We start from the raw sequence: 22,362 nt of genomic DNA on the forward strand, positions 1-22,362 counted from the left end.
CCTTACGCGACTTGTTTCTTTTTTTTAAATTTCTTTTGCGCTGAATTAATTTGCGGATTCAAACAGGTGTCGCCAAGACAATAAATTCGGAAAAAAGAAAAAGAAAAAATATCCCGCTTTCCTCGGAAACTAGTCAGACTGCAGATTGTTTGGTGTGTGTTCAAGTCCAATTTCCTATCCAAGAACCCAACAGGTCTTTGATGATTTAATTCTGATATGGTTTACATGGGACGTTATATGTATTTGTATGAAGCCATCAGCATTCCTTTATCTTCTGGAGACTGGTTTGAAAGACAAGCTGTTATATTCATGATTTTATAACTGTACTTGTTTGTTTGTTTGTTTTTCTTTCAGGAAGGTAATCAGCTCTTCAACACAAACATGATCCAGAGAGCTTTGGCTAAATACAAAAGGGTAAGTATTGTTTGGCTAGATACAACTAAGAGGGTAACTGCAATGAGGCCTAGGTACAACATGGTAAGTACATTGTGGCTTCTCTAACAAAGCAACCAGTCAAAGTAAGATTATATCTGTGCATTGCTCTCCCTCTTTTTGCATCGTTAGGTGGGAAGTTGGGGGGAAGTTGGTTGAGTATCATTTTCTGTTTTTTATTATAATTTTTGTTAAAATTTTGTTATCATGCAGGCAAGGCAGCAGAGATCAGGGGATGGGGGAAAGTTGGTTAAGTATCACTTTCTATGTTTTAACATAGAGGGGGAATCGAGACGAGGGTCGTGGTGTATGTGTGTGTGTGTGTCTGTCTGTGCGTGTGAGTGTGTAGAGCGATTCAGACTAAACTACTGGACCGATCTTTATGAAATTTGACATGAGAGTTCCTGGGTATGAAATCCCCGAACGTTTTTTTCATTTTTTTGATAAATGTCTTTGATGACGTCATATCCGGCTTTTCGTGAAAGTTGAGGCGGCACTGTCACGCCCTCATTTAATCACATATTCTTACTCCAATTCTTATGAATGCATTGACTTTAGTCCCACATGCTAGATGTCGAAAAAACCTCTCAAATTACCTGCCCTTAGTAGGGTGGTAACCAAGCTAAAAGCGACGCCATAGCCGTTGCTATGGCCTGACCTTGCTTGGTTACCCATAACACCCTGCGCACCACGTGAGCGCCAGCATCCGTAATAATCATTCTCGACTTTCGACAACACACGGTGGACGTGTCCGAATTTCGCTCTCACTTTTGGCCTTCACATGCCTGCTCGTCCGTGAGACTAGCCGGTTCTTGGGGGTCTACCTGTCCGTCTACCTTTTGGGTGAGATCTTTCCTTTTTACGTTTGGAATGTAAATGTTGATAGCTTTGTTTTGAACACGCACGCAGATAATTTTGTTCTGGGTGACTGTTTTTCGCCGGTCTTAAAATGGCCGACAACAAAGCTAAACTGAGTGCGAGACTGGAAGGCGACAAGGCTCTTAGCCCAGTTAAGAAAGCTAAAGCTAAGGGTAAAGCCAAGAGCGTTGATTTGCCTATTATGCGGGTAGAAGATCCGTCAAATAGCACTTCGTTTGATGTTCCTATCCCTCCGAGGACGGGTTCCGTTCGCTCACAGCTCGCGTCCCCTGATGGGGGTGAGGAGCCGGGGCCTTCAGCCCTGGGCTCGTTAAAGTCCGAATTGTTTGATTTTATTTCTCAACAGTTTGCGTCTCGCTCTGGGGTCCCTCCTCTGCCTCCGGCGGTAGGGGATCCTTCCTCCCTGGCTCGGCTGGGGTCGTCGTCGTCGTCGACTCCGGCGACTCCTGCGGATGGGGGGGGTGGCCGGGCGGCCATTTCTTCTGCGCACTTGCTTGGTGCACCTGACCAGTTCGGGCCTTCCCTCTCTGCCTCTGGTAGTGCTGCGGTTGCGCTCGAACACTCTCTCCGTAAGGAGAGGGGGTCTGCTTCCTCTCTTTCTCTTCCCGCTCAGCTTGCTTTTAGCAACACTGCAGTGGGAAGTCAGCTCTCTCCCCTTGCGGGAGAGGGAGAGAGGGGGCCTGGTAAGTCACAGCCTGGGTTTGATCCCACCTTGTCCCACTGGGGGCAGGGGGCTGTGTTAGCTTCCCACCCTTTCCCGCCCCCCGGGCGCGTTGGGGTGGCGGCTTTCCAGGCTACGTTACATACCCCTTCTCTGCTCCATTTGGGGCAGGGTGGGGGGGTATCAGTGGCTCACTCTTTCCCGCCCGCTGGGCAGGATCGGGTGGGGGCTGGAGCAGCGTTCCACCCTGTCCCTCCCTCTGGGTCGGACGGGGTGGGCGCTGTTGGACTGTCTTCACAGTCTGTGCCTCTATTGTCCTGGCCCGACAGTCGTCCTCCTCCCCTATCGGGTTGTGTGGTCGGTGGGCTATAGGATTACGGCAGGTGGACGGAGGGGGGTCGGCCGTTTTTCGGTTCGTCTCTCTCCGTCGCTCTTACTGCTGCGACGAGCCACCCCCCTCCTCATCTGGGGGTGGCTTGGCTCAGGCCTTGCTACACAGTGGGGGTGCTATGTACGGCTTTCCAGGCTACCTTACATACTCCTTCTCTGCTCCGTTTGGGGCAGGTGGCTGTGTTAGCTGCCCGCGCTTGTCGCGGGTAGCGGTCGCGAAACAATGAGCTTGACTCTCTTTTGTTCTCGGCAGGGTGTCTCGCACAGTGGTCAGGGAACAATGAGCTTTGCTCCGTTTTGTTCTCTGCACGGGCTGTGCCGGCTGGCTACATGGTCAGGCGGAGACAGAACGTACCCTTTCTCTCCAGTCTCCCATTCTTTGTGTTCACAATGATCTGCAGGGACTCGGCTTTAGTATCGCCTGGCCGGTGGTCATTGTCCGTAGCCAGCGTAGGTCACCCCCCCCCCCCCCTCCTAGGGGTGGGTGAGTGATAGGGCTACTTGACTTCGGCAGGTGGACGAGCGAGGATCGGCCGTTTACGGCCGTTTCTCTGTTTCAGTCCTTACCCCGTCTTGGGGTTACGGCCGTGCTGGACCGCCCCCCTCCCCGCTTGGGGTGGGTTGTGGTCATACCAGGTAGTCTGGTTCTTAGCACTGAGATGCTTCTCTCGCACAGCGGGTGGGGTAAGACGCGCCGGGCCCGGCTTTGTCTTGCTTCTCCACTCTCTCTTCTTCTTGGCAGAGATCTGTGCCAGTTACCAACCCCTCTTCCCCCCACCTCTGGTTCAGGTGGGCGGTTTTGGGTTGGCAGTCAGAGACTGATCACGCTTTTCATCCACACTCTTGGCGGGTTATTGGCAGGAGATTTAGTGCGCGACCTCCCCTGCCTCCCCTCCTTTTGTGTTTTACACAACTGGTGGTTAGGTTCGGACTTCTTGTTTAAGGAGGGGGAGTGTATAGGGTTGCCTACTGATTGTAGGCTTCCCATACATAGAGCGGCTGCTGTTGCAGTTTACTTTGGCCCGGATAGGTTGGGGGTGTCTCTCTTCCTTCCTCTTCCGGGATGCCTTTGGGTTTTCACAGGCTTTCTCGCAATTTGTTTCATTTGCTGAGTCTGCGGTGATTGCCTGCCACATGCCACACTTTTTGGCTTGATCCGCACTTTAGGATAGTGGTCTTCAGCCTACACCTTTCCCGCTGCTTTTTACGCAGGGGACTGCTGGCCTCGGGGTTTCAGGCTGCTTCGTCCTCACTTTTAGTGCGGAAGAAGATAGCAGGGAATTTTTCAGGCTCAGGGTCTGATCCGGACTTTTTTATGGCCAGGGGTTAGTTTCTGGCTTCTCTTACAGACCACAGGGAACATGGAGTTTTCATGATATTACTCCTCCCTCTCCTCTCTGGAGGAGATAGGATGGCATGGTTTGGAGTTTTCTGCTTTGGCTGAGACTCTCTTCTGTGCTTTCTTATAGGCAATCTTATCCTCCCGGAACGCTCTTTTGAGTTAGGGAGGATGCCTTGGATAAGGCTTTAGCCAGGCTGCTGGCAGCTTGGGCTAGGGTCGTCACGGAGCGGAGTGGTTTCTCTGTGACGTTTTAGGCCCACACTGTTTTGGCTTGGTGTGATCTCCTTCCTTTACAAGGGGTTTGATTTCATGCTGGTTGCAGGAAGCAAGGGTCAGGCTTTTTCGGGGGTTGTTGAAACCTACTCAATAGCTGGAATCTTTCCCTTCCTTCTTGGACCTCTGGCGGCGCATTTAGGCGCTCCCAGTTGCAAAGGGGTGTTTTGGTTCAGTGTCGCCTCCCTCTCTGCGGGAGGTGGGTCGGCATGGGCTAGAGCTTTCAGCTTTGGCTGAGATTTTCCTCGGTGCTCTCACATGAGCTTTCCTTCTGTGTTTCTGCACACAGGAAAGGGCTCGGTTTCTGGGGGTGTTGGTCTCTGGACTTTCTCGGGGGCTGGTTGAGCTTTTTCAAGGTCAATCAGCTTGTCAGCTGCACTTTCTTTTGGTGTTGAACCAGGTTTTTTGCCTGGTGCTCTCAGTAACCAGGCTAAATTCCGAGCTGTCCTTATCCCAGGTTTTTACCTGGGCATGCTGTTCGACTTTGTCTCTTGGAAGGTTTATTCTTCACACAAGAGAGAATAGGGAGGCTATAAGCTCTTTTCACTGCCAGACTGGCACGAGAGCAGGCCTCTGCGGGGTCTTTAGACCCGATCTTCGGTCGGACGGTATCGATAGCTATACTGGCTCTTTAGTCTTTCCTCAAGTTTTTTCGGGGGTTCGGCCTCTCAGGTCTGGGACATGAGGGTCCTCCTCCAGAGTGGGTTCCTCCACTCGGGAAGGTGGCTGGAATCCTTTTGGATCGCTCAGGGGACTTTTTTCCCTAGCTCTGTTTCCCCCTGGACTTAGACCGCTTTTTGGATGCGTTTTCGTCTAGATGGGGCCTGCAATGGTGATTGCAGTCTTGAGGCTGTGATGTAGACGTGAATCCTTGGGCTTCTCTTTTGCCTGAGGTTAGGAGCAGTGGCTCTTAGTCTACTAGCCTTTCCCTTTTTGCTATTTACAGGCATGGCCTGTTGCATTCGGGCAATTCTTCTGTTGCTTCTTATGTGAACTAGCTGGGGTGAGCAAGTTCTCGCTCCCTGTCAGACAGAGTATAGGGGATTCTGATTGGGTTTCACACTAAATCATTTTTCTCAGGGGAATTTCTCCCCGGCCAGCTCTGCGATCTGGCCGACTCGCTCAACAGGTCCTTTCAGGGCTTGCACAGGGGTTGGCCCTTCTGCTGACGGGTCCGGAGGCGTGCTGTTTGTGTTTTAGATCATGGGTTCTGACTCTGGTCTTTGGGAACGAAGCATATATTTCCTCCACTTTATCTGTGTATGCTCCTTTTTTGGCCCCCTTGGCCAATTGGGGATTTAGAGCGGGGGTGCAACTCCTTAGCGCCCCTCTCTCAAGCCAGGTGGTTTTTCACCTCTGTTTCAGTTTTTGGCTTTGGACAGCTGGGCCTCTTCTTTGAGGTTCCGGCTTATCGGCTATCTCAGCTGTTTTGAAACAAATAGGCCTCTCTTCTGTTGCTCATGGCGCTCTTGTCGGCATGATCAAGGGACCTTGTTTTACGAGGTTTAGAGGCTCCCCCTTGTTTAGCGCGTGGGACTTTGTTCTACTTACTCTGGGCCTCAGCCCTATAGGGCGGTGAGGCACATGCGTTTTGGGGTTTGCCAGAGGATGTAGCCTTAGGGCTTTTGGTTCCGTTTGTTCACGGTTTTTGGCCAGGTTTTGGGGTTTCAGAAACCTGGTCAATATCCTCTGGTGTTTGATTCCCTCCTCTTGGGAGGATTATCGCTCCGGGAGATTCGGATTTTCTAACTGTCTGGTTGGACTTTTTTAATCCCTTTTTTGACGTTACTGTCTTTTGGAACCACGAGCTTTAGCTCAGGTTCTTATTTCTTTACAATGGAGCGAAAGAGACGTCTTTTATTTGTCTCTCTCTAGGGGCTCTGCTACATTCATAGGACAGTCCTATGAGTGGTGCGTTCCGAACAGGGGGGGGGGGGGGGGGCGTTCAGTCCTCCCTCTATTCCTTTTCAGGCGTTCGGGAGTCTGGTGTTCTTCTCTGGCTGGTGGTGTTCCTCTCGCCTATGCGAGGTTTGCCAACGGCTCGGGTACAGATTTTGTGCTTCTTTTATTGCCGTGTTGCGTTCTGGTCGCCTAGGCGAAGCTTTGCAAACGGCTTACTGGAGATCAGATGATGTGTTCATCGGTTTCTATCTTCGGGATATCTCCTGCACGCGGCTTGATGGCTCCAGTTCATTGCTGGTTTTAGTTGCTGCAGGGCAGGTTCTTACAAGGACATAAGTAGGTTCCCTCCACCTTTAGGAGGAATCTGCATTCATAAGAATTGGAGTAAGAATATGTGATTAAATCGAAAATTTTTAATTAAATTTTGATTTAATATAATATACTTACCCAATTCTTATAGTTAATACCCTCCCATCCGTCCCCGCTGGATTATGTCCTTGGGGGTTTGTTTGACAAATAGTCTCGAATGATTATTACGGATGCTGGCGCTCACGTGGTGCGCAGGGTGTTATGGGTAACCGAGCAAGGTCAGGCCATAGCAACGGCTATGGCGTCGCTTTTAGCTTGGTTACCACCCTACTAAGGGCAGGTAATTTGAGAGGTTTTTCGACATCTAGCATGTGGGACTAAAGTCAATGCATTCATAAGAATTGGGTAAGTATATTATATTAAATCAAAATTTAATTAAAAATTTTCGAATAAATCTCAGTCTTCTTCTAAGCCTTTCTGGAACAAGAAGCAGCACAACTCCTCTCGTCCTAAGGAACAGGGAGATAAGGCCGCACCAGCTAAGGGTGCTCCTTATCCTAAGAAACCCTCGTTCGGGAAGGGGAGGGGTGGGGCTCGAAAGCCCTCCCCCCAATGAGGCTCTCCCGATCACATCACCCCTGTTCCCCCCACTCTTGTGGTGGCGGGGGGCCCCACCAGGGCTATTTCCATGTGGCAGGCGTTAGTGCACAGCCAATGGATTTTACGGGTGGTGCGATCGGGATTCCGGCTGTTGTGGGAGGGGGAAAAGGCTCCCTTGACCAGGGTTCCTCCTCCCTTTCGTTTTCCGGCCAGCCAAGAGGCCAGAGTGGCCATAGAAACAGAGATCAGGTCTCTTTTGGCCAAGAAGGCTATAGAAGAGATTGTGGATCACTCCTCGCCGGGGTTTTACGGACGCCTGTTTGTAGTGCCCAAGGCGTCGGGCCGCTGGAGGCCTGTTCTCGATCTTTCGTTCTTGAACAAGTTTCTTCGGAAGATCAAGTTTCGTATGGAAACACCAGCTTCGGTCAGGGAGGCCCTACGCCGGGGAGATTGGGTGACTTCGGTGGATTTGACGGACGCCTACTTTCATATCCTTATGCATCAAGTGGACAGAAAGTGGCTTCGTTTCCGCTGGGGTCATCGGATCTTTCAATTCAGGGCTCTGCCCTTCGGGCTGTCCCTGGCCCCGTGGGTTTTCACTTTGGTGATCAGACAGCGCTGATCAGGCAAAGAGGTATTCGTCTACGGACGTACCTCGACGACTGGTTGATTCTGAATCAGGGTCAATCAGTGTGCCACTTGAACACTCAGGTAGTGTTGAACCGGGCTCTGAGCCTGGGGTTCTCTGTGAACCAAGCGAAGTCGGAATTGACTCCCTCGCAGAGGTTTGTTTACCTCGGTATGGCGTTCGACACTGTCGCTTGGACGGTCCGGCCTACGCAGGAGAGAATTCAGAAGCTTCATGCTCTCATTTTGGCCGTGGCTGGCAGCCAGCAGGCTTCGGTGAGGGTCCTTACCTCGATTCTGGGCCAAATGGAATCTATGGCAACTCTGGTTCCCTTAGAGAGGTAGTACAAGAGGCCTTTCCAGGCTGCGCTCAGCTCTCTCTGGGAGCCGGCTTCGCAGGATTGGGACAAAATCGTCCCCACGCAGGGATGGTTCAGTCACGCGACTGCTCGGTGGTTGGACCTAGACTGGATCTCTCAGGGGGTTCCCATCTCTCTGCCCCCTCCGGACATAGACCTATTTACGGATGCGTCAATGGCCGGGTGGGGGGCTCACATCGGGGGCCAGGCGGCCTCCGGTCTTTGGACTCAGTCCCAGCGTCTTTGGCATATCAATCGCCTGGAGTTGGAGGCGGTTTCCCTCGGTTTGCTTGCGTTTCTCCCTCTGGTGGGCGGCAGACATGTCCGGTTGCACACGGACAATACCACTGTCGCTGCTTACATCAACAAGCAGGGGGGAGCTCGGTCGTTTTCCCTGTCAGACAGGGCGTGCGAGGTTCTGGTGTGGTGCCACTCGCATCGGGTCATGATCTCAGCAGAGTTTCTTCCGGGCAAGCTCAACGCACTGGCGGATGCGCTCAGCAGGTCCTCTCAGGTGTTGCACACCGAATGGACGATCACTCATGGGGCGCTCCAACGCCTGTGGGCACAGGTGGAGAAGCCCATGATCGATCTATTTGCAACGAGGTTTTCAAAGAGACTTCCCATTTTCGTGTCTCCCTTTCCGGACACGGAAGCTTGGGCAAGCAATGCGTTGGAGATCTCGTGGAGCGGCCTTCAGGCCTACGCATATCCTCCCTTCCCTCTGCTCAGCAGAGTGGTGAGGAAAGCCGAGCTGAATCGTCCGGAGCTCCTGCTGCTGGTAGCCCCCTGGTGGCCTTCCCAGCAGTGGTTTCCAGATCTGCTGTTGTTGGCAAAAGGAGTTCCGATCCCTCTAAATCTAGTGCGGGGAGAGCTCGTTCAGCCAAGAACAGGCATCCCGCACAGAGACCCGCAGGCCCTGCGCCTACACGTTTGGAGACTGTGAGGTCGGAACTGCGGAAATCTGGCGCTTCAGACTCGACGCTGGATTTGGTTTTTAAGGCGCATAGGTCCTCGACTGCGTCTGTGTATGCTTGCCATTGGGCTGCCTGGGCCAAGTGGTGAAGGGAGGCGGGGGTCAATGCTGTGGCCCCGCGCTCTTTACAGGTGGCAAATCATCTCTCTTTTTTGTCTGCGCAGGGCAGTTCGGCCTCTGCTTTGAGAGTCCGACGTTCTGCTATATCTGCTACTCTGAGACAGATAGGCAGATTGATTAACGTTAACGGAGTGATTGCTAGTGTGATCAAAGGGGCCGCTCTCCAGGAAGCGCAGAGACGGACCTCTGTCCCGGCATGGGACTTATTTTTGGTTTTAGAATATTTGCGGTCTGCGGCGTTTGAGCCTTTGCAGGCTGCTAGCCTGACTGATTTAACACGCAAGACGGTTTTTCTGCTTCTTCTGGCTACCGCTCGGCGAGGCAGTGAGATACATGCCTTGTCGGGTTTGTCGGAAGACATCGCGTTTGAGCGCGATGGTTCAATGTCACTTCATTTCCGGCCTGGTTTTCTCGCGAAAAATCAAAAGCCAGGCCAATCCCCGCCCGTGGTCCGAGTCCCCCCGCTTGGGACTATTCTAGCTTCGCACGATCCTGACTTAGCTAACTGTCCAGTTAGGGCCTTGAAGTCTTACTTGGCTCGCACTCAGTTGGTTAGGGCCAAAAGCCAAAAACTTTTGTTCATTTCATTGAACACAAAATATGACAGGGACATATCGAAATTGACCCTTACAAGATGGGTGGCGACCCTCATTAGACGAGCATATGAGTGGTGGCTCTCTCAGGAGAGGGGGGGGGCGTTCAGTCCTTCCTCTGACATCAGCTCGAGTACATGAGGCCAGAGCCTGGGCGTCCTCTGTGGCCGTCTTACGTTCAGGGCGATTAAGCGATGTCTTGCAGACAGCTTACTGGAAGTCAGACGATGTTTTCATCAGCTTCTACCTTCGTGACATCTCTTGCACGCGACTGGATGGCTCCAGTGCTTTGCCGGCTTTGGTCGCTGCAGGGCAGGTGCTTGCAAGGACATAAGTAAGTTCCCTCCGCCTTTAGGAGGAATCTGCATTCATAAGAATTGGAGTAAGAATATGTGATTAAATTACATATCTTACCCAACTCACATATAGCAATTAACCCTAGTTCAGTGCTGGTAACGCTGTACGCGTCCCCTTGGTAACAAGGAAGGCGCCTCTAAAAAAAGAGTGACATGAGACCCGTAAGGGTGTCTAAGCCAGCCCGGAAACGAGACTGCCTTCCGTATGCGCGCGCATACACCGCCATATGCAATTCATTCCAAAGCTCAGCGCCAGTGAGACTGGTCGCATTTGATGTACGCTCCGGCTGTTTCAGCCGTTTTGACTTAGTCTTTTGACTTTGTTGTTCCTCTTGGTATCTTCTTGCATCTGGACTTCTCTACTGCTGTTGGGGTGAGGTCGTTCTTGTTTATTCTTGATTTTGGCAGCGTTGTTGGCCGCTTTTTGGACTTGCAAAAATTTTTTCAAATATTTTTCGTGAGTCTTTGTTGTGTCATGGCCGACAATGCCAAGAAGAGGTGTACGCCTAAAAGGTAGCTGCTGCGCCCACTTCTTCTAAAGAATCTTCTAGGAAGACTAAACAATCCGTTTCTGGTGAAGATACTCTTGCAAAAAATCTTTTGATGTGTTTGTTGATTTGCCCGCTAAGCCGGTAGACAAGACAGCGGCCATTTTGTCGGCTAAGCCGGTTGACAAGACCGCTCACGTGAATAAACCTGCTAAGGGGGATTCTCCCCCTGTGGTGCCGGGGTTGGCATCCGCTGATGTTGCTGCTTTGTTGTTATCTCTTAGTTCGCAGGTGTCTACTTTAGCGGCCGAGATTACTTCGACGAGAGCGGAGCTTCGTTCTCTTCCCTCGGGTGTGGCTGGCGTCTCTTCGCTTGCCAGCGTTCGCTCGTCTCCTGCCACTACAGTCACGAGAGCGGAGGTGCATGCCTCTCAGGATGAGGAGATTGTGCCGTGTCCGCTTTTGGGTTCGCATTCCGGCGTTCCGTCTCGTACACAAGGTATGTCTGCTGAGTTAGTAACCGGGTTCTCCGGCCAAAACTTGGCACGTGGTCAGGAGCGAGTAGCCTCAGGCGCATGGCGGCCGGGCGAAAGTTCTTATCTCTCGGCTGACTCAACCCGCTTTGGCGGCCTTTCAGTGGGGAGTAAGAGCCCTGGTACACGTAAGGAAGTTCCACTGCACTCTGCTCAGTCTGGGGACGGGGGCGAGTGTGTGTGGCTTCCGACCCCGCCCTCTGGGCGGGGGGTAGACAGTAAAGCTGGTTCTCTGCTAGACAATGGTGTCAGTACGGGAGTCAGCTTTCGGATTGCATGGTAGTGCAAGACGACTGGTTTACTGTGTGCAAAGCTAGGTGGTGCTTGGATCGACCAGGAGTGTCTTTCTGGGTGTCACCTTCCTGATTGCGATTGCGAGCATGAAGGAGAGGTTAACGAGGGTGCGTCCACGGTGGTGGACGACTCCCAGCTTACTTGCCGTTCAAGTTGTCCAGCGCAGTGACGTGGGCAGCGGAAAACGGCATTTAGGCACTGTGTGCGAAACTAGGTGGTGCTTGGATCGACCAGGAGTGTCTTTCTGGGTGTCACCTTCCTGATTGCGATTGCGAGCATGAAGGAGAGGTTAACGAGGGGGCGTCCACGGTGGTGGACGACTCCCAGCTTACTTGCCGTTCAAGTTGTCCAGCGCAGTGACGTGGGCAGCGGAAAACGGCATTTAGGTATTGTGGAAGTTGGTGATTCTGGGATCGACCGCGAACGGCTTGGCCGGGAGCGTCTTTCCGGGGGTCACCTTCCTGATTGCCATTGCGAGCATGAAGGAAAGGATAACGAGTGCGTCCACGGGGATGGACGACACCCAGCTTAACTTGCCGTTCAAGTTGTCCAGCGCAGTGACGTGGGCGGCGGAAAACGGCATTTAAGTTTTGACCGGAAGGGGTGGTTGAGAACAAAGGGGTAACTTACTCTACCTCTATCTGGTTCCGACTTCTGGAAGTTCGGAGGAACAGGATGTTCTCTTCAGCTTCCTGGATTTGTTGTCCATTGCCCTGGAGTTGGCAATTGGCCGCGTGTAGCCGGGTTCTCCGGTGAAAGTGGTGTACGTTCGCAGGAGGAATGTGGCACGCATTTTCGTGGCTGGGCAACGTAAGCTTCCGCCCTGGGGGCAGGAGGTTGTTGGTCTGAGTGATTCTTGGATTGACCATGCAAGTCTCTCTGGGGGTCACCTTCCTAACTTTGTAACCAAGTAGGAAGGAGAGGATTGTGAGGGTGTGTCCACGGTGGTGGGTGACACCCAGCTTAACTTGCCGTTTAAGTTGTCCAGCGCAGTGGCCTGGTCAGTGGAAAACGGCATTTAGGTTTTGACAGGAACGGGGGGCAGGTAGCGAACGGAGGGCTGGTTCTTTGTTGGACAGTTAAGTCAAACAGGGAGTCAGCTTCCGGATTGCACGGTTGTGCTTGACGGCTGTTCAGATGAAGGTGCTTACGCATTACTGAAGAGCCCTGATTTTAGGTTCCGTTTCATGTTAGCAAGTGCAGTGGTGCTCGCAGCTGAAATGGTTTGAGGACTACGGGATCGTCCGGTGTGTTTTTATGCTACCTGTGGGTTCTGATGTTTACTAATCCACGGCCGGTTCGCTTCCGCTTTTGTGGCTGTGGCTTCCGGTACAGGATGGGATAGCCTTCTACCGTTAACACTGGGGTGTTGGTAGTCGGCACCTTTCAGCCTTTGGCTGTCGGTTCCGTCGCTGCGGTTCCTTTGCTGTTATTCAGGCTGTGTCCACTTCCTTTTCCAGTTTTCCCGCTGGAAGGAGACAGGTGGATGGAGTTTTGGTCATGGAGTTCCGGTGTTGAATTTTTTCAAAACTTTTCCGATTTTTGGCAAGTATTGCCTTATCGGGATTGGTGACTGGTTCTCATCATTTCGATGATTGTTATGATGCTTTTGAACGAGGGGAGGCTTATACTTCAGCTGTGTCGCTGTTCGCGGCATTTTGAGGTTGATTTGAGCCTTCTGAGGAGAATCTTTGAGTGTTAAGTTCTTAGATCCTCTGGCGGGGTTTTTTGTACTTGTGGAGTTTTCACAAGCGAGTCTTCTTTGTCACCACTACCTGTGTAGACAACGTTCGACTTTATACCTGCGGCGGCGTTGCTTTAGCTTGTGTCTTACGCTTAAGAGCGTGTCACTCGCGGAGCGCTTTCTGTAGGCTTCGGTTAACTCCAAACTTAAGAACTTAGGTTCTCTGTTTTTGTTCTACGGAACCGCCCTCGGGTTTGGCTAAAATCCATCTGGATTTGGATAGCTAGGAGAAAGTGTCTGTAAGATCAAGATCTCCTAGCTCGGGGAGTTTGTGGCTTCGGGTTTTTATGATGGGCTCGTTTGAACAAAACGCGCTTTTACTCTCGCCTGGGTGGTTACGTTCTAACTGGATATCTTTGTGGTCTGACAGGACGCAGATACAAAGGAGTTAACTTTGCCGGTTTTTTACCTGAGGGTAAGCCTCTGCCTTTAAAGTTTTGTTCTTTTGGCTAGGCTTTAATCTCTTTCTTGTTTGAAAGGTCTCTTTTTGAGACCCCTTCTATGCACGCGGGCTTTTATCTATCTAAGAGACGCTCACGGTAAAAGGGAAGCGCAAGGCAGGCCTTGGCTGTCGTTTGTTTCCAAACGAAAAGCTTCAGGCTGGCTGTTATCTACTTTAGCTTTTGGCTCTATACCCTCGCTTTCACAGGATCTTTCTCATAGATCGTTTTGGCGACCTGTTGGTCGCACAGTACGGGTCTTTGCTATCTTGGTTCCAGACCTCTTAAGGCTGGCAAGAAGGCGTCTTTGCTTTCTCACATTCCAGTTACACGGATGTCTTCTGTAAGGATATTCTTGGGATACTTAGGGGCTTCCGCCTCAACTCTGGATTTGATTCAGAGTCTTTATAGGGGTTTTGGGCGTGTTTGTTCGCTTGTCACTTAGACTGGCTTGGTTCGAAGCGCTTATTTCTTACGGAATGAACTCCTCTTCTCTACGTGTAATGAGGTGGCGATCCACCTATTCTGGGTTTCCGTTTTTCTTTCATGTCTTATTTTTAAGACTTTATGTAATTTCTGTCACTTTGGTACGGCTTGGTGCAGCGTTGCTTTAACCCGTTTCAAGGCTAGCCTGGCGGATCTACACGGAAAACGGCCAAGCTTACTCTAGTAGCTTCTGTGAGAAGTGGGAGTAAGCATACTTTCTGGCTATTTTGAATATGGACATCTTTTCAAGAAAGACTGATCTATGGCTTTTGGGTTCCTTCGAAATTTTCTGGCATTTAAGCAAAAATGGAAAACAAGCTTCGAGTTGCATTTTCAATTCATGAAGCAAGGGTGTGGCTCCTTTAGAGTCACGTTTAGTCAATTAAAACTTTTCGGGTTTCGAAGTTTTTTCCGACTTGCACGGATCTTGTTAGATCATTGAATCAAAGGTTACTTGCCTTATCTTTCATCTCCATCGTGATTCTACCTTGGCTTTTATGCGGAAAACGGGGAAAACCAGCTTCCAATTGTATTTTCAATTCAGGAAGCAAGATTTTGGCTCCTTTAGAGTCAGGTTTGGCTCTTTTAATATTTCGATTTTCGAAAAATTTTCTGACTTTCACGGACCTTGTTAGATCGTTGATTTAAAGGCCATTTGCCTTATCTTTCGTCTCCGTCTTGATTTAACCTTGAACGGTTGGAAATGACGTTAAACACTGTTTTAGGGTGGGTACAGGTCTATCTACTCTGGTAGGGGTATGACTTTTTGAAGTCAACCTTACCTAGATGGACTGCTACACTGGACTCTTGCTCCTGGGGAGCTTGATGTGGTTATTTGTCCCGTGAGGACTCTCAGAAGGTACCTGTCACGGACTCGGCATTGGGTCAGAAAATCTGAAGCTTTTATGATATCACTTAGCACAGCAAGGTGTAAGGATATTGCGAAAGTTTATTTAACCAAGTGAGTCTCCACTTTGATCAGACAGGTGCTTACCTGGTGATTAACACAGTCTGGAGATGTTAGGGCAGTTTTGCCTCTCACCGTATGAGGCAAGGCCTTGGGCCTCCTCTTTGACAGTCCTCTGGTCGGGCCGTTTGGCTGAAGTACTGGAGTCGGCTTACGGGCGGTCTGAGGAGGTTTTTATTAACCTCTCCCTCAGAGACGTCTTGGGACAGGACGGCAGTTCCGCGTTACCGGTTATGGTAGCCTTGGAACAGGTTCTAATTTCATGATTTCTCTATATACCCGCCACCTATAGTAGCAATCTGCTATATGTGAGTTGGGTAAGATATGTAATTTAATCAAAAATTTTAGTAATAAATTTTCATTTGATTAATATACTTACCCAACTCACATCGTTTATTCCCTCCCGCCTCCCCGCTGTGGTGGGTGTTTGGGTCTAAAAAAGGAGTGAGTTGGGCTTCGCTTTAGAATGAATTGCATATGGCGGTGTATGCGCGCGCATACGGAAGGCAGTCTCGTTTCCGGGCTGGCTTAGACACCCTTACGGGTCTCATGTCACTCTTTTTTTAGAGGCGCCTTCCTTGTTACCAAGGGGACGCGTACAGCGTTACCAGCACTGAACTAGGGTTAATTGCTATATGTGAGTTGGGTAAGTATATTAATCAAATGAAAATTTATTACTAAAATTTTTGATTAAATCGAAAATTTTTAATTAAATTTTGATTTAATATAATATACTTACCCAATTCTTATAGTTAATACCCTCCCATCCGTCCCCGCTGGATTATGTCCTTGGGGGTTTGTTTGACTAATAGTCTCGAATGATTATTACGGATGCTGGCGCTCACGTGGTGTTATGGGTAACCGAGCAAGGTCAGGCCATAGCAACGGCTATGGCGTCGCTTTTAGCTTGGTTACCACCCTACTAAGGGCAGGTAATTTGAGAGGTTTTTCGACATCTAGCATGTGGGACTAAAGTCAATGCATTCATAAGAATTGGGTAAGTATATTATATTAAATCAAAATTAATTGAAATTTTGGCCAAGCAATCTTCGACGAAGGCCGGACTTTGGTATTGCATTTCAGCTTGGTGGCTTAACAATTAATTAATGACTTTGGTCATTAAAAATCTTTCTTTTTTTATATAAAACGATCCAAATTTACGTTCATTTTATTCTTCATCATTTCCTGATTCCAAAAACATATAAATATGTTATATTTGGATTAAAAACAAGCTCTGAAAATTAAAAATATAAAAATTATGATCAAAATTACATTTTCGAAATCAATTTAAAAACACTTTCATCTTATTCCTTGTCGGTTCCTGATTCCAAAAACATATAGATATGATATGTTTGGATTAAAAACACGCTCAGAAAGTTAAAACAAAGAGAGGTACAGTAAAGTGTGCTATGAAGCACAGCGCAACCGCTACCGCGCCAAACAGGCTCATCACTTTCACTGCCTTTTGCACTCGCGGCGGACTACGTTCAGTTTCATTCTGTGAGTTCCACAGCTTGACTAAATGTAGTAATTTCGCCTTACGCGACTTGTTTATTATAATTGTTGTTAAAATGTTGTTATCATGCAGGCAAGGCAACAGAGATCAGTTGATGGGGGAAAGTTGGTTGGAGATCACTTTCTGTCTATTTTTTTTGTTTTTGATCATACAGCTGTCAGTTCTAATAACTTTGACTGGTCGTGCAGGCAGCGAAGATCCTGGACGACTACCACCTGAAGACGGATGAGGAGGAGGCGGAGCAGAAGAAGCTGCTGGTCAAGGTCTACTCCAACATCGCCCTGTGCTGTCTCCGGCTCAAGCAGAACGGAACCTGCATCACCTGGTGCCACAAGGTCATTGAACTTGACCCCAGCAATGTCAAGGCCTACTTCCGCAAAGGACAGGTGAGGGGGATTTGAGTGACGTACGCACTGCCGGGTTTACTGGCATGAGATTTTGCGGTGCGGATATCCGGCATTTAAAAGTTTCTCTTGACATCCTAAGATTTGAGGGTTTTGCATCTTTACACCCCCGGTGTAGGGGTGTGTATAGGATTCGGTCGATGTGTTTGTTTGTTTGTTTGTGTGTTTGTGTTCGCATATAGATCTCAAGAATGAACGGACCGATCGTCACCAAACTTGGTGAACAGGTTCTATACATTCCTGAGACGGTCCTTACAAAAATTGGGACCAGTCAAACACACGGTTAGGGAGTTATTGGTGGATTAAGATTCTACAAGGACTTATAGAGGGACATATTAATGGTCAAAGGGAAATAACCTTCTCAGTTGGTGGCAGTGAGAATGGTAAGGACGGGGGTGTTTTTCCTACCTCGGAGGAATTTCTTGTTTTCTTTTTTTTAAAAATGTTTTCTTCTTTTTTTTTTTTATGGGGGGGGGGGGGGGGGGGAGTAGGGGAGGTGAAGGAAGGCAAGCTTTCAGGCTTTTGATTATCAGAGTTATCCCTGACAGCTTTCTTGGGGACAGAAGAGAGAGTTGGGTGAGGACCAGACTGTTCACGTCCATACCCACCCCCCCCAAAAAAAAGGGAGCTGCTGCCAGGTTTTGAAAGATTCCAGAAGCTGACCAGACTCCAGCTGCATGATAAATTGTTGTGTAGTCTGATTATTTCTTTTCTTTTTTCACACAGGCTTTGCACTCGATGTCAGAGTTTGAAAACGCCAGGACCATGTACAGGAAAGCACAGAGGCTCAACGAGTTCAGCCAGGAGATCATAGAAGCTTTATCCAAACTGGAACAGTGAGTGGGAATTTTTTTCAACCAAGCGCATCATTGAGGAGTATGTGTTTAGTCAGATAAAATGCATTTTTCCGTTCACAAAATATCCTCATGCTTAATTATTTCTTTAAATTAAATTTTTGAATTTTTTAAAAAATATTGTAGACCCTCTGTAGAGTTTTACAGTTTTACCCCCTTATTTACAAACACAGCTCCATGTCAAAGAATCATGGTGTGGTATGTTTAAAGGAAACATCAGTTTGCCCTGTACACTTGTGTTGGACCTGTAACTTTGAAGCTCACTTGTATGATCCCCTGGGTTGTAGAGACAAAACACAGCAACTACCAACCTCTCTTCTGGTGGTCTTGTATGATCCCCTGGGTTGTAGAGACAAAACACAGCAACTACCAACCTCTCTTCTGGTGGCCTTGTATGATCCCCTGGGTTGTAGACACAAAACACAGCAACTACCAACCTCTCTTCTGGTGGTCTTGTATGATCCCCTGGGTTGTAGAGACAAAACACAGCAACTACCAACCTCTCTTCTGGTGGTCTTGTATGATCCCCAGGGTTGTAGAGACAAAACACAGCAACTACCAACCTCTCTATTGGTGAGACGACCAGAAAAATGAGCGTGTTACCTTGATTTGCCATCCAATGTTTCAGAGACATAAAGAAGTTTAGAATCCAGTCAGAAGACTACAGAAGGATGTGTCAACGTATGGTGTCACTGTCTGCTTCAGATGACAGCAGAACAGGTCTGTTGCATGAACATCCTTTATCAAACACATCCCCCCCCCCCCCCCCCCCCCCCTCTATTTATCTTTCAGGGTCCATGTTGACCAGTAACTTCGCCATATTTTATTAATAAATATGCCAAAATATCAGAAATGAAATCAGCCCTTTTCTTTCAGTATCTTGTTTTATTCGACGCTCTGTTCATAGTCAGTAAGTTTATGTTTGTTTTAGGCACAAAAAAAAAGGTCTGTTTACGGTAACCCGACCGACCCTAGTTTTTAGGCCCGACCCTAATCTTTTATTTGGATCGTCTGAAAAAAACCCAAAAAACGCATCCAAAATAGAGCTGTTTTCGCTCAAACAGCAGACGACAGAAGGGAGGTAAGCTCAAAGTACTGTTTATAGTTATGTTGGGCAAAAACAGGGATTGATGAGAAGAAATGAACTGTGAAACATCATAGAGAGGGGAGAAAAAAAAAATGGAAAAAAACAAAAACAAAAACAAAAAAAACCCCGACCTACCGACCCTATTTTTTCACCCTATGTTACCGTAAACAGACCTATTTTTTTTTGGCCTAAGGCGTCACAGAGATTCTGTTCAAATTTATTCATTCATTTATTTGTTTATTTCCAGCACCAGACAACAGGGAAAGCCAGAGAGAATCGAGCGACCCAGAAGAAGAATGTTCCGCTCGGTTTCGGGGAACGGTGATTGAAAAACTGGAGTAAGTTTATGATTGACATGTTTATTTTGAATGCTGAAAGCAATAGACAAGATTATGAGCGAAACAGTCGCACAAAGCGATAGCAAAACGTAATTAATCTGTCAGCTGTACCTCTCTTTTATTATTTTTAGGAATTAGATCATCCGCTATTAGGGGTATATCAGGAAATTTGAAAGAAAGAGACTAGATCTGGCATCCCCAGATTGCCCAAGATTTGCAGGATTTTTTTCAAACGTTTTCAATGAATCGTGCTTTCAAGCTTTTCTTAGCCTTTTTTTCTCCATTTTCTCAATCTAATGCCTGCCTTTGAAAGAAAGAGACTAGATCTGGCATCCCCAGATTGCCCAAGATTTGCAGGATTTTTTTCAAACGTTTTCAATGAATCATGCTTTCAAGCTTTTCTTAGCTTTTTTTTCTCCATTTTCTCAATCTAAAGCCTGCCTTCAGATGTCACCGTGGATATGCTAAGCAAATAGACTCAATCAGGGTGCAAACAGATACTTAGAATGTTTAAAAGGATGAAATCAAATAGCTCAATTCGTTTGAGTGTATTCAGCTTTTTCTGGCCTTTCAGTTCTGTAAATGAAACAAGGTCAAGTTTTTCTAATTTAACTTTGATTTTTGAGGAGCTGAAGAGTATGACAGTAAATATTTGTGGAGATGTTTTGGTCTAAATTTGCCAGGCTCACTGACAGTTTGATGTTTTTTTTCTTCAGGGAATTTAAAAGCGATGCTGAAATGACAGAAATGCCGTTCCCTGAGCAGTCTCTTAGTGTGCCAGAGATCGCGTGCATTGTGGAGGTAGCGGGCATCATGGGTTTGAACATACAGCGACACGGAGCGGTAAGTCCCTGTTTGTGGGTCACAGTGTGTGTGTGTGTGTGTGTGTCTGTGTGTGTCTGGGAGTGTGTGTGTTCAAGTGTGTGTTTGTGACAGTGTGTGTGTGTGTTCAAGTGTGTGTTTGTGACTGTGTGTGTGTATTCGTGTTCAAGTGTGTATGTGTGTGGCACTGTCACGCCCTCATTTTTCAATCAAATTGATTGAAATTTTGGCCAAGCAATCTTCGACGAAGATTTCAGCTTGGTGGCTTAAAAATTAATTAATGACTTTGGTCATTAAAAATCTGAAAATTGTATTTTATTTATTTTTCTAAAACGATCCAAATTTACGTTCATCTTATTCTCCATCATTTGCTGATTCCAAAAACATATAAATATGTTATATTTGGATTAAAAACAAGCTTTGAAAATTAAATATATAAAAATTATTATCAAAATTAAATTTTCGAAATCAATTTAAAAACAATTTCATCTTATTCCTTGTCGATTCCTGATTCCAAAAACATATAGATATGATATGTTTGGATTAAAAACACGCTCAAAAAGTTAAAACAAAGAGAGGTACAGAAAAGCGTGCTATCCTTCTGAGCGCAACTGCTACCCCGCTCTTCTTGTCAATTTCACTGTCTTTGCCGTGAGCGGGTGACTGACGATGCTACGAGTATAGCCTACGGTCTTGCTGCGTTGCATTGCGTTCAGTTTCATTCTGTGAGTTCGACAGCTACTTGACTAAATGTTGTATTTTCGCCTTACGCGACTTTTTTTTTGTCCCCAGGGCAACGCATCCCGAATGGTGGTTGTGAAGTCAAAGCAACAGCTGCAGTTCTAGTGATGTGACAGTCTTCAGTCTGCCTCTATTCATCACTGTCTTGTGTGTGTGTGTGTGTGTGTGCGTGTGTGTGAGTGAATGAGTGAGTGGTTGAGTGCGTACGCGTGTGTGTGTGTGGTCTAAAGGTCAGTGTCCTTCTTTGGACAAGAAATCTCAGGTTTTCATTGCTGCTGTGTATGTATGTGGCATATTCTAACGCTAGGAGTACCGGGTTACCGTGGTTGCAATCAGATCAGGCAATCTTGTAGACGGACAAGACAGACACACAAAGTGACTACTGAACATAAAATGAGTATTACTTTTTTGTTTTTATGTTTTTGTTTTTTGCAAGAAGCAGCAGAAAATACAATTTTTTTCTGTAAATACGAAAACAACATTCTTGGTGTCTTTGATTACTTTTTGTAGTTGTTCATTTTTCATTTGGTGTTAATTGACATTCACTCAGACATTGTGTTTGGTTTCTTATCACCAATAAGTCATCGGTGCTGAGAGATGACGTAGAGAATTAGCTCTTTTGAATGTGTGATTTTTGTATCCTTTTTGTATCGTTTTCGCCCATGCAAAAGTTCATCCAACTCAAATTTTGCAGATATGGCTGGGAATTTGGTTAATCAGAAAAAGTGTCCTTCTTCTTCGTTCATGGGCTTAGACTCCCTTGTTCACTCATGTTTTTAGCACGAGTGGATTTTTACGTGTATGACCGTTTTTACCCCGCCATTCAGGCAGCATACGCCGATTTTGGGGGAGGCATGCTGGGTATTTTTGTGCTTTTATAACCCATCGAACTCTGACATGGATTACAGGATCTTTTCTGTGCGCATTTGATCTTGTGCTTGCGTGTACACACAAAGGGGGTTAAGTCACTAGAAGGTCTGCACATAAGTTGACCTGGGAGATCGGAAATATCTCCACTCTTAACCCACCAGGCGGCAGCGACCGGGATTCGAACTCACGACCTCCCAATTAGAAGGCCGACGTCTTACCACCACGCCTCTGCGCCCGTCGAGAAAAAGTGTCAATGATGTTCTTGTTGACATTTTAGACTCTTGTGCCTTTTTTTAATTTTTAATTTTTAAAAGTTTTCATTCATTCCCAGAGAGATTTGTCCAGTTAAAAAAAAGAGAAATAAAAAAAAAAGATTGTTTATGGATATTAATGAAAATTACTATCAAAGTGGAAAAAACACAGTGTTTTTGTCCAAGATCTTCTTCTTCTTCTTCTTGTCGATCACTCAGATGGAAACGCCGGTTCTCTGCGCAAATGTTGCCGTGCGCTGTAGGTCGTCCAGACTGCCATAGAGCTTCCCTTGCACCGTGGTCGCCTCCGCCCAGATCTGGCTCCTGAGGCCATCGTGTAGTGGGCAAGTCTGCAGCAGGTGTTCCGTTGTCATGCTGCCTGTTTGACAAGGGCACTGGTCTGACTGGCCAATTCTGAACTTGGTGAAAAGGTGGTGGTTCATTCGGTTGTGGCCTGTCCGCAGCCTGAATATAAGGACCTGCTCAGACCTTGTGAGCAGGTGAAAGGCGTCGTTTTTGTTGTAGTGTGGGTGACAATGTCCAAGATAATTATCTCTTCTTGTACATTGTATGAGGTGAAAAAGAGATGTAAACACATGTAGTTTTTTTGTACTATTTTCTTCTTGTATTAAAAAACCCCGAAGATATTAATATGCATTTCAATTTGTGTTTTTATATCTTTTTTGCATTTTTTTGTGTTACTTTGGA

At 47.5% G+C, this 22,362-nt stretch overlaps 1 protein-coding gene across 1 annotated transcript in view; it reads left to right on the forward strand.

Moving 5' to 3' along the window:
• Window positions 1-22,305, forward strand: part of LOC138975368 (inactive peptidyl-prolyl cis-trans isomerase FKBP6-like) — a 40,613-nt gene extending 18,308 nt beyond the window's left edge. The window contains exons 8-14 of the mRNA XM_070348030.1: window positions 355-414; window positions 16,476-16,673; window positions 17,418-17,527; window positions 18,174-18,265; window positions 18,880-18,970; window positions 19,687-19,813; window positions 20,585-22,305. Coding sequence (XP_070204131.1) covers window positions 355-414; window positions 16,476-16,673; window positions 17,418-17,527; window positions 18,174-18,265; window positions 18,880-18,970; window positions 19,687-19,813; window positions 20,585-20,638 — 732 coding nt within the window. The 3' untranslated portion in view covers window positions 20,639-22,305. The remainder of the gene's footprint in view (window positions 1-354; window positions 415-16,475; window positions 16,674-17,417; window positions 17,528-18,173; window positions 18,266-18,879; window positions 18,971-19,686; window positions 19,814-20,584) is intronic.
• Window positions 22,306-22,362: the final 57 nt, after the last annotated feature.

Source organism: Littorina saxatilis, linkage group LG9 (assembly GCF_037325665.1).
Source record: "Littorina saxatilis isolate snail1 linkage group LG9, US_GU_Lsax_2.0, whole genome shotgun sequence".
In the NCBI taxonomy this organism is placed as follows: Eukaryota; Metazoa; Mollusca; class Gastropoda; order Littorinimorpha; family Littorinidae; genus Littorina; species Littorina saxatilis.